Here is a 17417-nt window from a genome sequence, read left to right on the forward strand (position 1 = left end):
TGAGGGAGTAACAAGAGGGCCCAGATTTACGATAATCTCAAGATTTGAGGCGGAGACTTGGAAAACTCTCTCTCTACAGGGAGTGATTAGAATGTCAAATCCTTGCCACAAACTGTTATTGAAGCAGAGTCCTTTAATTCTTTTAAAAAGGAATTAGATAGTTGCTTGAAAAAGAGGAGTATTAAAGGATGTGGGCAGGGAGAGTGGGGATTAAACTAAGTAGCTTATGTGGAGAAATACACCACTTCAGAGTTGACGGGTGGAACGAGCTGGAACATTCTATGAGAGCAGCAGCTTGGACCAGCTTAAACTTTGCGGAACTCCTCCGTTCAGTGTGTAAGGGTGACCCCGAGCTCCCGGTGGCCTGTCACTTTAATTCACCGCCCCATTCCCACTCGGACCTCACTGTACTCGGGCTCTTGCATTGTTCCACGGAAGCTCAGCGTAAGCTCGAGGAACAGCACCTCATCTTCCGATTAGGCACTTTACAGCCTTCCGGACTCAATATTGAGTTCAACAATTTCAGATCATAACCTCGGCCCCTATCATATTTATATATATATATATTTTTTTTAATTAATTTTTTTATCCACGCTTTTTGTTTGTGCCTTTTTTTCTTCTCCCCCACATGGCAGCTGTCTTTCATTCTGCCGGCGCAATTCACACTTCATCTAGAGCCATCCTTTGTTCCTTAACCTGTCCCATTACCATCTCCTCTTGCCTTGAATATCTCTTAATGTCTCTCAATGTCTCTTAATCTCTCCTGCTTTCTATCCTATCACAGACCTTCCCTGTTGTTCTTTCATACTCTCCCCCTTTTCCCGGCCCCTATACTTGCTTTAAAATCTATTCCATTTCCTGTTTTTTTCCAGTTCTGACGAAAGGTCTTCGACCTGAAACGTTAACTCTATTTCTCTCTCCACGGATGTTGTCTGGCCTGCTGAGTTTTTCCAGCGTTTTCTGTTGTTATTTTAAACTTTAGGGCACTGGCTTTCAGTGAGGCCGAGCGGGGAGAATGGCAGCCTCTCTCCAGGCTTCTTCAGTCAGTCCAGATGGCTTGTTGCTCAGTAACCATGCCCCAGAGTAGCAGGAACCTGCCCGACTCAGGTACCAGGTTACCTCAAGTCTGCTACAGAGAATTGGTTCCAATCTGCCATTGCTAGGCTTGTCATCTTGGAACTAACTCAACCCCAATGCCCACCCACCTACCTCCCCTCACAAGGACAATAATCACGAATTGGTCAAGTCTTTCTACATACAACCTAAGCCCGGCTGATGCTCTTGAGCTTGGCACCCGAGTCCGAATTTGATCTGCGTTTTTGCAGTAACGAAGGCAACTGCCTCAGGGTCAAGGGTCACCTTCCTTTCTTGTATCTGCTTTCCTAGAGCGTCCCATCGCTCCTTAGGCCACACCCTGCAAAACACCGTGTGTAAGCCAAACCTTCAGGCAGGTATTTGGTCCCCTTGATACTGGAACGCAAACGTATTTTGGGAAGTAGAAAGTTGAGTCTCAGTTTCGGTAATGGATTTTCTAGAATTGGAAAATTTCATCATGCACGTCATCAAGATGCACCCACTGGACAAGTTAATTGATGGTGTAACCCTGAGCCATACAGAGCAGGAGGTCCCAGTCCAAAGACTGTGCTGAATTAACTGAACTCAGTCAGGACAGCAGTTGGGACTCTACAACTGGCCCCAGTTGGCTGGAGATGGGAAATGACATCCAGGGTTCCCATTTCTGCTGGAGAGTGTGTGTGTGTGTGTCTGTGTCTGTGTGAGTGTGAGTGTGAGTGTGTGAGTGTGTGTGTGAGTGTGTGAGTGTGTGTGTGAGTGTGTGAGTGTGAGAGTGAGAGTGAGAGTGAGTGTGAGAGAGTGTGAGAGAGTGTGTGTGTGTGTGTGTGTATGTGAGTGTGTGTGTGTGAGTGTGTGTGTGAGAGTGTGAGTGTGAGTGTGAGTGTGTGTGTGAGAGTGTGAGTGTGAGTGTGAGTGTGAGTGTGAGTGTGAGTGTGAGTGTGTGTGTGTGTGTGTGTGAGTGTGAGTGTGTGTGTGTGTGTGTGTGTGAGAGTGTGAATGTGAGTGTGTGAGAGTGTGTGTGAGTGTGGGAGTGTGTGTGAGTGAGAGAGTGTGAGTGTGAGAGAGTGTGTGTGTGTGTGTGTGAGAGTGTGTATGTGAGTGTGTGTGTGTGAGAGTGTGAGTGTGTGTGTGTGTGTGAGTGTGTGAGAGTGTGAGTGTATGTGTGAGTGTGAGTGTGTGTGTGTGTGTGAGTGTGTGAGAGTGTGAGAGTGTGAGTGTATGTGTGAGTGTGAGTGTGTGTGTGTGTATGCGAGTGTGTGTGTGTATGCGAGTGTGTGTGTGTGTATGTGTGTGTGTGTGTGTATGTGAGTGTGTGTGTGTATGTGTGTGTGTGTGTATGTGAGTGTGTGTATGTGAGTGTGTGTATGTGAGTGTGTGTGTCTGAGTGTGTGTATGTGAGTGTGTGTGTGTGAGCATGTGTGTGTGAGCATGTGTGTGTGTGTATGTGAGTGTGTGTGTGTGTGTATGTGAGTGTGTGTGTGTGTATGTGAGTGTGTGTGTGTGTGAGTGTGTGTATGTGAGTGTGAGTGTGTATGTGAGTGTGTGTGTGTATGTGTGAGTGTGTGTGTGTGAGAGAATGGATATTGGGCGAGGACTGGATTTGGCTGAGCTGTGATGCTTTACCATGGCGAATTGCCCACCCACTCGCACTGTCAAGGGTCACACCTGAAGAATGGCAAACTTGGGCAGGTCCTTGGAGATTGGTTGGTGCCAGTGGAGCCCCAGTTCCTGAAGAATCAGGACCCTCGGGAGAGGTGGTGGGGGTGGAGCTGAGGGGTGGTGTGGTTACAAAGATCAGCTTCCAGTCTATTATTAAAAGTGTTTTCCTTTTCTTTTTACAGCAGATTGTCAAAGCAGAGGAAGAACGTCATCAGCTGTGTCACGGTTCATGACTCGCCAGATTCGGACTCTTCGAACAACAACAGCCCGTATTCCGTGCGACAGCGGCACACCATCGGCAGCAGCACCGCGTACAATCCGGCCAAAGGACGGTTGGACAGCCAATACGGCAGCAACCCCCGCACCATCATTGTCCCGCCCCTCAAGATGCAGTCGAGTGACACCGTGGCAGGGTGTGACCGCCTCGTGCCAGGTAACTGCAGGCTTGCTCTCGGTCCCTCCTTGTATCCTTCGCAAGTGTCCCAGTCCATCCTAGAAGATCCCAGATCACCAGTGCCGGCTCCCAAACCCTGACAATTCCTAATATGGCAGGCAAATCTCCCAATTGCATTGCCCTGACTGGAGGAGTGCAGTCAGGAGCTGGCACTGATGATTCTAGCAGCTCATGAGTAAGTATTAAGGTGCATCCTTGTGTTACAGACCATTCTAGATAGCGAGCTTGGTTCACAGAGTTGGTCGCACTGATGACTCGTTTTTTTGCCCAAGGCCTTCCCTGCCATCTTTTTGTCCCCTCCTGTCTTGAGGACACTGACTCTTCTGATTGTGACTGCACGATGAGCCACGGCAAAGAAGGGTCAACAGGCATCTTAGTCAAGGTGTCTCCTGTTCATATGTCCACATAGGTTCACTTCCCTGCAGGGGTAATTAGATAGCGATTGGGTGCAAAAAAGTCTGGCTGACTTAATCCCTCCCTCGCACAGGGGCTTTGCTCCAGCTGAAAACCTGCTAGCTCAGCACAGACTAGGAATGGAACCTGGGGTCTTCAGGTTTGTTGGCCCCCATTATGTGCAACCTTTGCCATTTGCGTTGTGTGGTGGAGGGGGGCATTATTTGGAGCTGCCCCTGCCCTGCCCCATTTTTACAGTTTTATTAATTGCTGGAGTAGGTGTTACGAACTTGAGGGACACTTTGGACCCAAGAAAGATAAATTGGGGTATTTTCTAAACGGTGAGAAACTACGCACTAGAGGAACAAAGAAATTTGGGATTCCAAGTACAGCTACAAAAAGTAATCAAAAAGGTGAACAGAAAAACATGGAAAAAAATAGGAGTAGGCCCTTCGAGCCTAGAATGTTGGCCTTTATAGAGTCATACAGCACAGAAAGAGGCCCTTCGGCCCATCGTGTCCGCGCTGGCCATCAAGCCCGATCTATTCTAATCCCATTTTCCAGCACTTGGTCCGTGGCCTTGTATGCTATGGCATTTCAAGTGCTCATCTAAATGCTTCTTGAATGTTGTGAGGGTTCCTGCCTCGACCACCCTTTCAGGCAGTGAGTTCCAGATTCCAACCACCCTCTGGGTGAAAAAGTTTTTCCTCAAATCCCCTCTAAACCTCCTGCCCCTTACCTTGAAACTATGCCACCTGGTTATTGACCCCCCTACTAAGGGGAAAAGTTCCTTTCTATCTACCCTATCTATTCCCCTCATAATTTTGTACACCTCAATCAGGTCCCCCCTTCAGCCTTCTCTGCTCTAAGGAAAACAACCCCAGCCTGTCCAGTCCCTCTTCCTAGCTGAAGCGTTCCAGCCCAGGTAACATCCTGGTGAATCTCCTCTGCACCCTCTCCAATCCCTCTTTATCTCAAGAGGGTGGAATACAAAGGGGTGGAAGTTATGTTACAGCTGTACAGAGCTCTGGTCAGACCCTGTCTGGAGCACTGCGTTCAGTTCTGGGATATATTAGCCTTGGGGGCAGCTACAATGCAGAGCCACCAGAATGATATCGGGACTTAAAGGGTTTAATCCTGAGGATAGATTGCATAAGCTTGGCTTGCCTACCCTTGAGTTAAGAAGATTGCGGGGTGATCTAATGGAGGTGTTTAAAATGTTGAAAGGATTTGCGAGGGTAGATACAGAGAAACTATTTCCTCTGGTGGGGGGAATCCAGAACAAGGGGACACAATCTATGCCTGGTAGAACCGCCATAGAATTTCAAGGCCCCCCGTCCCTTTGAAAAACAGAGCATGTCCCCTGAGTGACACCACCGGAGACGTTTAGGTATATCCGAAATCTGGCGTCCTACAATACATCACACCTCAGGTGTTGCACCCACGAAGGTGAACTAATGAAACCGCTTCGATTCTTTCACCTGCTGTCTTGCCTCCTCCACTAACCTGAACACTTGGTGCCGGAGGTAAGGTTTGTAACATAATAAGAAAATGTAAACATTTACCCCAAGTGATTCATATTACCTGTCCACTAGCGTTTTCTGTGCTAGAAATGTCGGTGAGAATGTTTTTGGGTATCAGAAGCTTGTGCCACGTGAGGCGATGGAGCTTTGAGTTAATGCAGGTTCCCACACGCACCACTACCCCCGTGGTGGTCGTTATAGTTTGTAATGTGCTGTAAAAGGTTTACCCCAACTGCATTTTTTAATTTATGTTTTTACTCCGAAATTAGAAACCACCATTGTTTGCATAAATAGTAACAAGTTGTGGGAGGACTGTGCCGTTATTCAGGTTCGGAGGGCGGTTCTGAGTAAAAGTCCTCCTGCAAACGATGGTACTTAAGCGGAATCTTTTGGTAACACTAAGTACAGTTGCAGAGATATTTGCTAAAGGAAGCTATTAAATACAAATTAGTTCAATCTATTCTTTAGTTTCAGACATGTTTGACTCTTGCTGTAAACACAAATACCTTAAACAGATGGAAATAAAAATTGCAGGGAGGGAATTATTCATTTATTTGGCTACCTACCTGTACTGGGTAAAAAAAATACTATTTACTGCCACTGGACAACTCTCTTAATGACTTATTTCCAAATTGTTTCAGTAGATATAAGCACCCTCCACCGTTTGCATACTCCAGCCACTTCCCCCTTGCAACAGGATAACTTCTGATGGACCATGATCACTACCATGGGAGACACTTCACATGTCCGAGTTCAAAACGTCAAATGAGAAACTGTTTCCACTGGCCGGGTGTCAGTAACCAAACGGACACAGATTTAAGATAACTGACAAAAGAATGATGAGGAGAATTTCTTTTAAAATTACGCAGTGACTTGATGTGAGCTGGAATGCACTGCCTGAAAGGACGGTGGAAACAGATTCAATAGTAACTTTCAACAGGGAGCTGGATAAATACTAGAAAAGAAAAAAAATTTGCAAGACTATGGGGAAAGAGCGGGGGAGTGGGACTAATTGGATAGCTCTGCCAAAAAAGCTGGCACAGGCAAGATGGGCCGAATGGCCTCCTGCGCTGTAAGATTCTATGAAAAGTATTTGAAAAAAAGAGCAAGAAAGACGGTAATTTTGTAGTTGCTTCCTCTGCCTGGAGCTGGAACCTCAGGAGCACCTGTTGACCTAGAAACGTCCCTCACCTACCACAAGTAACCTTTGCAACAAAGAGTTTTTGTGGCTTTAAAAGGACTCAACCTCACCTTAGCGTTGTTCTTTATATAGTCTGCCATGATAAACAGATCTATAGTGAGCAGTGCCAAGGAGGATCAACTAGGAGTGCTACAAACTGCTTGGTGGATAAACCATGCTTCTAAGCGAAACTCAGATTGCCCCATCTTAGGCTGTTGGCCTTTCACTATCCTGCTTTATGGCCGTACACAGGAAGAGCCAATAGCCAGGTTGAGTAATCGAACCTTATCTCCTGAAACTCCAGCCAATCGCAGATCCATTGCAGAAGTTGCTTGGCCAACCTTATCACAGAATCACAGAATCTACAGTGCAGATAGAGGCCATTTCGGCCCATCGAGCCTGCACCGACACATATCCCACCCTATCCCCGTAACCCCACGTATTTAATCCCCTAACACTAAGGGTCAATTTATCATAGCCAAATCAACCTAACCTGCACATCTTTGGACTGTGGGAGGAAACCGGAGCACCCGGAGGAAACCCACGCAAACACGGGGAGAATGTGCAAACTCCACACAGACAGTCGCCCGAGGCCAGATTTGAACCCGGGTCCCTGGCGCTGTGAGGCAACAGTGCTAACCACTATGCCACCGTGCCCCGTCTCTTTAGTTAGACTCCGCAGCACAGATTTTTCCATTTGGCGTCAATCCATTTATTTAGAACAGATTAATGACAATCAGAAAATCGAGCCTCGGGGGCTCCTTGCAGTCCAGCTGTGGTATTTCTTCTGCTTTCATGCTTTTTCTACCTTTCAGGCACACAAGGGAACCATTCGTTGGGCCACAAGACCAAAAACTCCAGCACAGCAGCGTTCAGTACAAGCCACTCCTCAGGGGGTTTCTCGGGGGTATCATCTTACCGGCAACAGAGGCCTACAGCCCATTCCTTTCAGCAGCAACCACTCAATCTCAGTCAGGTACCCAAATGCATGCCTTTCCATTCATTCAGTGTCAGCCAGGGCACTCGCTCCTGATCCCTGTCCACTCGCTCCTGATCCCTGTCCACTCGCTCCTGATCCCTGTCCACTCGCTCCTGATCCCTGTCCACTCGCTCCTGATCCCTGTCCACTCGCTCCTGATCCCTGTCCACTCGCTCCTGATCCCTGTCCACTCGCTCCTGATCCCTGTCCACTCGCTCCTGATCCCTGTCCACTCGCTCCTGATCCCTGTCCACTCGCTCCTGATCCCTGTCCACTCGCTCCTGATCCCTGTCCACTCGCTCCTGATCCCTGTCCACTCGCTCCTGATCCCTGTCCACTCGCTCCTGATCCCTGTCCACTCGCTCCTGATCCGTCCACTCGCTCCTCATCCCTTGCTCCTGATCCCTTGCTCCTGATCCCTATCCACTCACTCTTGATCCCTCGCTCCTGATCCTTCGCTCCTGAACCCTGTCTACTCACTCCTGATCCTTGTCCACTTGTTCCTGATCCCTCGCTCCTGATCCCTGTCCACTCGCTCCTGATCCCTGTCCACTCACTCCTGATCCCTCGCTCCTGATCCTTGTCCACTCGCTCCTTGTCAACTCGCTCCTGATCCCTGTCCACTCGCTCCTGATCGAGTGTGTCTGGGATCCCTCGTGTTGTGAGTAGATCAAGTGTGACTGGGACCCCTGCAGATGTGAGGAGAGAATCGAGTTTGACTGGGATCCCCACCAATCAGTGTTATCAGGGGGAAAAGGAGGTGATTGCAATATAATAGTAATGTTTCTGGAGCTGATTTGGTCATTCAACGTGTTTTTCTCTACCTCAGTTAACAATATGTTTGTCCTTTAGGCTCAGCAGCACGTGACGGGCATCCAGGAGCGGAGTGGTAACCATGGACATCGAAGGCAGCAGGCGTACATCACACCGACCATTGCTCAGGCCCCCTACTCATTCCCACACCGTAGTCCTTCGCACACCACCGTGCACCCTCACCTGGCAGCGGCCCATCTACCAGGGCAGCCTCACCTGTACACTTACGCCACACCTGCTGCCCTGGGGCCCACAGGCACGGTGGCTCACCTCGTGGCATCACAGGGCTCTGCCAGGCATGCCTACGCCGCCCATCCTGGAGGGATAGTCCACCAAGTGCCCGTTGGCATGGGGCCGAGGGTACTGCCGTCTCCCACCATCCACCCAAGTCAGTACCAAGCCCAGTTTGCCCACCAGACATACATCAACGCTTCGCCAGCCTCAGCCGTCTACACCGGATACCCACTGAGCCCAACCAAGGTAAACCAGTACCCCTACCTTTAAGACTGGCGATCAACAAGACATTGTATTGAATTAAAACAAGCAACAATGCGTCTCACACTTGAGAAGGTACTTGAGAAACGAGCTGAAAGGAAGAGTGCTCAGTCATGGAATGAGAAATACAAATCTTTTTATCAGAAGTTTATTAAAGAAAATTTCACCAAAATTTGAAAGCCTGACATTTGACCTTTGGCCAGTGACGAAGACCTTCGAAAGGGAGTCAAGCAACGGATGGTCGGGAGAAACTTAATTTCTGAAATATTTTTAAGGACCTGCGACCGTGGGACCCTGGAAGCTACTCTGAGAGTTTGGTCGAAGTTTTATCAATGAAGTTCAGTAAATGTACTATAGCTGTTGACTTTCCCAATTTTAGTTTCTTTTTTTGTTGAAAAACAAAGAGCTGCTCTTCCTGTCTTAAGTCAAACCCTCCTTGTGAAGGTAGAGGTTGCCAGGGCCCCTGTTAGAATGTAGAGAGACAAGGAAAGCTTCATTCAATGATACGATACCAATAGATATTAATCGTGATTGCACAACCGTGATTCAACCTAGCTCTGTTCTTAAGGCATGTTAGTTGTGACTGTCCTGAGCTCCACAGTGTGTGTGTGTGTGTGTGTGTGTGTGTGTGCGCTGATCTTGCTGTCTGTGGTTTCTTCAGCAGAGAGCTTCCTGTCATAGTCTTTGGTTTCAAACATATTCCCTTGTAGTGCCTTACAGAAAAGGGTGAGAGTTCCTCCAGGCTTCCGACAGATCTAATGGAGGTGGTGTTAACGCTGAGGCGGTCCTCCCAGTTGCGACTCTTGGGCGTGACGCTCCCAGGTGACAGGAAGGACTGGCCGTAAGAGACAGTGGGGGGAGGGGAGGGTGGACGGGGACACGCGGTCTCTGAGTCGGCTTGTCCCGTCCTCTCTCGCGGTTGCAGCTCCACAGCTGTTGCCAGCTCACTGTTCCCTCTCCCAAGTGGCCAGCCAGTGTAGGTAGAATAACAAAGTCTCAAGCAAGACAGTGCCATTTGACCCATCAACTCGTTCCAGCAAGAGTCTGCGTATAATTCATTGTAACATAGACGCCTCCCCCTCCCCTCTGTCTGCCCATCGATTCACCAATGTAAGGAGCACCCACCTCCCTGAAAACAATATCAAGTCTTGCCATTAATATCTCTCATAACTATCAGTGTCTCTCCTCTCTTAAAGATGCCAGTTGCCATTAAATCAACTACTTTCTCTCGGCAGTGTTGGCAGGCAATTCAATCATGGACGGTATTACAGCGCCACTGATCCTGTCCTTAACAAGAGGTGTGCACTGGGGAAGGGACAGAAAAAGAAGGGAGACAAGGCCATGCAGAGCTGCTGTGCCCCACAATATTCAAAGTTGTTCGAATGTGGGGGGCGCTGGTGCGTTAGTTTACGTGCTGAACTTGACACATTCCGAGGTCACCTTCAAAACAAAGTTGACTTCAGAACACCAAAATGCTCTGCTTCTGTTTTTTCTCGGAAGGAAATGTTTCCTCTGTGACTGCTTCAAAATTTCATTTTAATATTGCCCGCCCTTTTCAATTAAACGAGCAAATAGCCGCCATCTCTCCTTTACAGCATCGCTCACTTACGGTGACTCGACATTGGACTGTTTCCTGCCATCCACATGTCATATGATACCATGTTACCCTGCGCACAAATGGGGCACTTTTTTTCTGCCAATTTTCTCCCCTTCCCTCCCAATTCCTTGGAATTGAGATACAGATCAGCCCTGATCTAATTGAATGGTGCAACAGGCTTGAGGGGCTGAATGGTTCTATGTTTCTCTCTTTCCTAAAGATACTTATCTGCAGCTGCCTTCTGGTACCCTGCTGGAGCCTTGAGAGTGAGCATTAGTCGGCTGTTCCACCCCAGGGGGCATCACAGCTGAACCCAATCCTATCCGCACGTGCTTACATCCCGCAGGATATGCTGGATGATGACCAGGAGAGACCTGGCCAGAGGTGGGGGTCGGGTCGGGGTCTTCTACTGACCCCGCCTGTCTGACCCAGGATCACTAAGTCCAACTATGCTCCCCCTTACTGTCACTACTGCTGAGTTCAGCCCAGTCCATTGATGAAAGCTGGGACCATCCTGGGCCGTGCGGCTCAGCAGCTCACTGGCCTGACTAGCTGAGACATGAGGGGAGAGGAACAGACGGTTTAAGACCTACAGCACCAGTGATTCTGACTGGCCCTGACCCATGACACTTCTGTACTGGGAGCTTGACTGCCGCCTGGTGGTGAAAAGCATCGTGTGTGGAGGGAAAAGGCAGGTTGAGAATCTGAGCAAAGTGCAGGAATCTTCTTAAGCAGTGCAATGTCACAAGCAAGTTAGGTTTCTTCTCCTTGAAATTTTTTTTTAGGAAAATTAATGTTTTAAAAGTGGATATTAATGATAATGAGCAGAATGTCCTTGATCACTACACAGATTTGTGACTGGCATTTTTTAAAAGAACATTTCAACTTTCCCTTGTCAGTGATATTTAGTCTTCACGTTTAGCTGCTGTTTTAAACTTTTTGAATTAGCATTCATTTTTTTTCTCTCTCGTTTCAATCATTTTCTTTCTGCTGACAACCAGCTCCCGTTTTAGCGTGAACCATTTAATTTCTCTCTCTCTCTGCCTGTTTGTTTCACGCTGTGCTGTGTTTGTGCTTTTTTAGAGCAGTGTTGTCCAATCGAAATTGCTGACTAGCCACGGGTCTGGCTATCGCCCCACAGTTATTTTAATTACACACACGCACACAATACAGGTAAATGTACTTCCCACATGTATATTTACTGAACAAGCATCTATCACCATTCAGTCGCTAAGGAAGTAAAGCACTCACAACGATCAATAAACACTCGCACTCTCTGCTTTTCATCTTACCATGTTACCAAAAAAGAGAAAAAAGTTAAAGTTCACCTGCAGATGTCATGCCAATATGAGTATTGAGATCACAGGCCCAACCACTATTATTTTTTATTTACTAATCCAAAATGCAATTAGCCACGTCTGTATTCCCAATTCGCCACATCTGGAGTCCCAATTAGCCACATGTGGCAAGTGGCTAACGTATTGGGCAACATTGCTTTAGAGCAGGTAACTGGCAGAAAGTTGAAGGTGTGGTGATTGCACTTTCCACACAGAGATTGCCGCCTTTGCCTGAGTTGTGTAATCGAGTGGTTGTTGGGTTGTTAGAGGTCGACGTAAGCTCTGTCAGCTCTTTTAAGTCAGGTTAAGTGGCTGGTCCTGGAATAACTGCACTGGAACATTCCCACGGGCTGGATTATTATATAATGACACCCGCGGTGGCTGTGCGTTCTGAAGGCCGCGCCTTGTACATGGCCTGGCAGAAACCAGCTAAAATCCAGTCGAGGAGAAGAGTTGGTTGTGGGTGAGGATGTGGAGAGAGGAATAAGTCACACACATACACAAAAACAAAATAGCTCTTGTCACCAAAGAAACCACATTTTATTGCATTATGTGTGCTTTGCTGCCCCTTGACTGCCAGGCTCTTTCATGAAGCTTTCTTTACCCTGTTAGGAGGAAGGAGCCAGAACCTATTCCTCTTCATGTGTAACTAACTCTTACTTCCCGACTTCATTTTGTTTCATTAGGTGGGAATTTCTTAAAGGTTTAACGGTTACTGGCATTGCTGCTATTTTGATGTATTTAAACATTCGAGTGAGTCCGTATCTGTTCTGTATGTATATACATATATTTATATATAAAAAAAAGGAAAAAAATTGTTCCTAATCATTAAATCCAGGAAGAGATGGGGCACGAAAATCTACTGATTACCAGAAAAAGTGAGCTGTCTGCACAGTTTAGTTCTTAACTCACACAGGAATCAATTTATATTCTGTTTAACGCATTTTATACATGTACTTTTAACGGCGTATTGAGACGCAAGTGTTCGTCAACTCAACGCCAACAAGAAGCCCCTCTCTCCCCCCGAAACTGTTGAGTGGGTGCAGGGGTGGAGTCAGCGTTGACATTGAGAGGATTACAAGTATGTAAGTGTTTTAACCGTGCGTGGTTGGATTTTCTGGGTAGCCTGGAGTCAGTTTGATGTCTGACATTGTACCTCCTTTAGGTACTTTGCTGCCTGCTGCAGTTTGGATGTTTAAATTGAACTAGTCGTCCTTATGCTTGTCGATCGAGTAAAATGCGACGCAAAGATGCGTTTCTGAGCATCTTAACAATTCGGGTCTCGGCAGCCCTTCAATGTATATTGGCGACAGAGCGCACGGCTCTTAAAAGAAGGCGGGTTTCAAACACGCACCGGAAAGCCGCGTTAATTCACTGATGCCGAGCGCCGAGTGGAGACAGCTCCAACACCAGCCGCCAGGCTCCCTTTGAGCATGGCATTTGGGAAACATTGCTCTGTTAAACAGAAATGGGCCCACAATGGAGGTGCTGTCACATGTAAAGAGTTATGTGGGGTGGAGGTGAGAAGCATGAGGGTTGCCAAGCCTCCAGGATTGTCCTGGAGTTTCCAGGAAATAAAGATTAATCTCACAAACACTGCTGCAAGCAGCCCGGGAGAAAAATCATAGAGGCATTTAAAAAATATATTTTTCAATTTCTTCTAGTTATTATAAAAATATTGGGAGATGGGGGGGAAAGGGCAGTTTAAGGTCATGTGATGAAACCCCCAGGAAAGATCCAATCAGGGTTGGCAACCCTGGAGAAGTATTGGGGCAAATTTGGGATTTGGAGAGGAGGGGGGGGGAAATAAGCACCATCAAATATTTGGGGGTTATATCCCCCCTTATTCCATCACCCTCTCTCAACTGGCTGCACCCATGTCTTGTGAGAGTTGGCAAGTATCGTGGAACTGGGTCTACAGAGACACCAACATTGCCGGAAACTTGTCTGTAACTTTTTGGGGGGCTGCATTTGATCCGTACACACATTTCAGGTTTTCTTTAAAGCTGCTCGGTTGCAAAAATTATTGTGCAGTTGTTCTGGTTCTTACTGTGGGCTGGAACATCTTCAGGGGCTGATGCTAATTTTGTGGGAGGATTTTTTGTTACACAGACTAATCCAACTTGAACAAGATAAAAAGAGAAACGGTGGTTGATTTAGTGCCGCATTGTCGGCTGGTTGTTTTTTTTCTTTAAGCCTCGAAAACAGGCTGTCTTTAAATACGTCAATGCGCATGGATACAGTGGAGGGAGTCTGATGGCGGAGCTCTCATACCGTGAACATTGTCAGTTCTCTCTACTCCCCTCCCCTCAACTCCTGACTCCTTGCTGCCGTGCAGTTTTTACACGATGCCTTGCTCAAGTGGCCAATCTTCACTCGTGAACCTCGACGATGAGTGTGGCCCGGACACCCGAGGACACTAACCGCTGGGTAATGATTAGCAACAGGGTCCCGATAGGCCTAACTGTAGCGCCCCTGACATTGGTCTGGCTCAAAATGCCGGCTCTTGGAGCTTCCCGCTCCCTGATTGAACTCACTGAGCCATTGGGGGAGGGCAATAGAGGAAGTTGTTAAATGCTTTAAGCTCGCTCAGTGGCACTTGTCTGCTTTCTATAATACATTTCAACTCCAGCTATGAATTGGAAGTGATGTTGGTAACTTATACAGTTGTAACTAAGCTGATGAGAAGAGGAATAGGTGTGGGGGATTTAAAAGAGAGTGCGAAGGAGTCCAGTGATGGGGTTGGAGAAGGGTTGAGGTTGCTATGTCAATGAAGCAGGATAATAGCATTGTGCACAATTCACAAGAAGGAATAACGAGGGCTACAGTGGTGTGTGATGTAGTTGGTATATATTATAGTTGCATTTAAGATGCTTCTGAGTGAGAGAAAGTTGTTAAAAGTCCATGATTTGGTAATTGTTTTAAAGAAAAAAAATGTATTAACAAAAGATTGTCAACTCTCCACCTGTACAACTTCCAGTGTCCATCAAATAATTCAGTGTTTCAAGCACTGTAGGGAATTCTGGTCGCTAAAAGAGATTCAGGGTTGGACTCCTGATAAGAAGAATTGAGTCTGACTCTCGGTCTCTCCTTGTGTTCACACACAGCCTTCCTGCAGAGCATGAACTGGCCAACCATGGCCAGGTTACGGCCAAGGGCAAAACTGCCAAGAGGCAGCTAGGCAAGTTCCCTGTTTGCTCTGCCCACACCATCCTACCCTGCCCACACCATCCTACCCTGCCCACATCACCCTACCCTGCCCACATCACCCTGCCTTGCCTACACTACACTGCCCTGCCCACATCGCCCTGCCCACACTACACTGCCCTGCCCACATCACCCTACCCTGCCCACATCACCCTACCCTGCCCACATCGCCCTGCCTTGCCTACACTACACTGCCCTGCCCACATCGCCCTGCCTTGCCTACACTACACTGCCCTGCCCACATCGCCCTACCCTGCCTACACTACACTGCCCTGCCCACACCATCCTACCCTGCCCACATTGCCCTACCCTGCCCACATCGCCCTGCCCTGCCCACATCGCCCTACCCTGCCTACACTACACTGCCCTGCCCACATCGCCCTGCCTTGCCTACACTACACTGCCCTGCCCACACCATCCTGCCCTGCCCACATCGCCCTACCCTGCCCACATCGCCCTACCCTGCCTACACTACACTGCCCTGCCCACATCGCCCTGCCTTGCCTACACTACACTGCCCTGCCCACATCGCCCTACCCTGCCTACACTGCCCTGCCCACACCATCCTACCCTGCCCACGTCGCCCTACCCTGCCCACATCGCCCTGCCCTGCCCACATCGCCCTACCCTGCCTACACTACACTGCCCTGCCCACATCGCCCTGCCTTGCCTACACTACACTGCCCTGCCCACACCATCCTGCCCTGCCCACATCGCCCTACCCTGCCCACATCGCCCTACCCTGCCTACACTGCACTGCACTGCCCACATCGCCCTGCCTTGCCTACACTACACTGCCCTGCCCACACCATCCTACCCTGCCCACATCGCCCTACCCTGCCCACATCGCCCTGCCCTGCCCTGCCCACATCGCCCTGCCCTGCCCACACCACCCTATCCTGCCCACATCGCCCTGCCCTGCCTACACTACACTGCCCTGCCCACACCATCCTACCCTGCCCACACCATCCTACCCTGCCCACATCGCCCTACCCTGCCCACATCGCCCTGCCCTGCCCACATCGCCCTGCTCACACTTTCACTGCCTTACCTTACCCACGCTGCTACAACACAGCTGGCAAGTCGATCGAGGAGCGATGCCCAAGACAGCCTGGGAAATAACCAACCACAGGCTGGAGTTTGCCACCCTACCAGCCAAGGATAGAAAGACTTGGGAAAAGAGGCAAACGGAAAGTAAGAACGGTAAATAAATTACACTGCACAAATTAACTCTCCTGTCACAAAACTCTTTATTCATTATCCTTGATGACCTGGTAAACACCCAAGAATTCTCCCCCCACCCCCCCCCAATTATTGCACGGGTTTGATTTTTGTTGTCCCTGGCGAGATGTGACCCAGCTATGGTGAAGTGCCATTCTGAATTTCCTAACTAACGGCTGCTTGGAATTAAAAGCCTTCAGGTCCTGGTATCTGGGAAGACCCTCCCCTCACTGATATGACTTTCCAAGAATCTCACTTCAGATTGAATTGAGAGAAGAGGGGAGAAGGGGGGAGGGAAGGGGAATCTCAATGCTCAGTACGGGGCATATTTATTGCATTCACACAAACTGTTGGACAGTACCCACCTCCTGTAACCAACCTCTGCTGCAAATTTGACCTTCCCTCTCCAAGATATCTTTGGTTTTTTTAAACTCAGAATTCCATCTCATTCTCATTCCGCTTCAAGGCCTGGTAATCTGCATTAAACTCTCTGTAGGTTTGTGTATCAAAGTGTTAGTCTATGTTTTTCTTTGTGAACTGTCTATTTTGCTCTGTGATTTGTTGTCTTTTAAAGGCGGGGGTGTGCTGGGGAGGGGGGGTGTTGGTGAGGAGTGAGATGTTGTAGGAATATATGTACAATGTAGAAACTTATATCTTTGCCCCATATTCTAGGTATGGTTACGAGAATGTTTATTTTACCGAATTGTAGAGTGTTTTAAAAAAACAAAATTCAGCCAGAAACTCAGTGGTAGCTACTAAACGCTTGTGCTTTCCTAATGATGTTGTGAGCTCACTCTTAACTGTTTCAGTTGTAGGAGGAACAAGTGGAAACGTTAGGGTCTCATCTTGAAACTAATATTAGAAGCATTGTAAATTAAAAGAGGATTTTAATGAAAAAAAATATAGAGTATATAGTTATTTTAACTGTTACTACTAACTGTAGGGAGAAAAGGGGATCTATTGTTGTGAACTGTTTAGCTTGTAGTTCACTGGTTGTTGATCATTTTTTCGGTCTCCAAGGTGAATCTGCTTATCTCCTAATCAGAATATATACACTCACATATGCATATTGTATATGTGTGGAAATGTAATCACACACTGTCTTGGATTTACATTAAACTGTTTCAAGTCACCGCAGGACCAGTCTGTGTGTGTGCCTACCTGCCAGTTTCTGTCACCACGCACTATTTACACGCGTCATGCCACCCGTGACGCGCCCCCACTCTCTGCTGTCTGCCTCGCCAGGGCTCAAACCCACGCTAAGGCACTTGTCTAATGAGAAGCTAGTGGGGCTTGGCCTTTATGGGTGTTGCAAAACAGATGATCTGGTCATTTATCTCATTGCTGTTTGTGTGACCTTGCATTGCGCAAATTGGCTGCTGTGTTTCCTATATTGCAACAGTGACAACACTTCAAAAGTACGTCTTTGCCTGTAAAGCGCTTGGGATGTCCTGAGGTCATGAAAGGTGCTATAGAAATGCACGT

The 17417-nt window shown here is 48.0% G+C and overlaps 1 protein-coding gene across 7 annotated transcripts in view; it reads left to right on the forward strand.

Moving 5' to 3' along the window:
• hipk2 (homeodomain interacting protein kinase 2) overlaps positions 1-17064 on the forward strand; it is a 295692-nt gene extending 278628 nt beyond the window's left edge. For 6 of the 7 annotated variants that reach the window (XM_086008608.1, XM_086008609.1, XM_086008611.1 and 3 more), the window contains 3 exons: positions 2916-3166; positions 7099-7259; positions 8115-17064. In XM_086008608.1, the coding sequence (XP_085864734.1) occupies positions 2916-3166; positions 7099-7259; positions 8115-8579 (877 nt within the window). In that variant the 3' untranslated portion in view covers positions 8580-17064. The remainder of the gene's footprint in view (positions 1-2915; positions 3167-7098; positions 7260-8114) is intronic. The other variant, XM_086008610.1, reaches the window with a different exon arrangement.
• Positions 17065-17417: the final 353 nt, after the last annotated feature.

The sequence above is a fragment of the Somniosus microcephalus genome, chromosome 16 (genome assembly GCF_052327205.1).
Source record: "Somniosus microcephalus isolate GS21.2 chromosome 16, FLI_Smic_1.0, whole genome shotgun sequence".
Taxonomy (NCBI): Eukaryota; Metazoa; Chordata; class Chondrichthyes; order Squaliformes; family Somniosidae; genus Somniosus; species Somniosus microcephalus.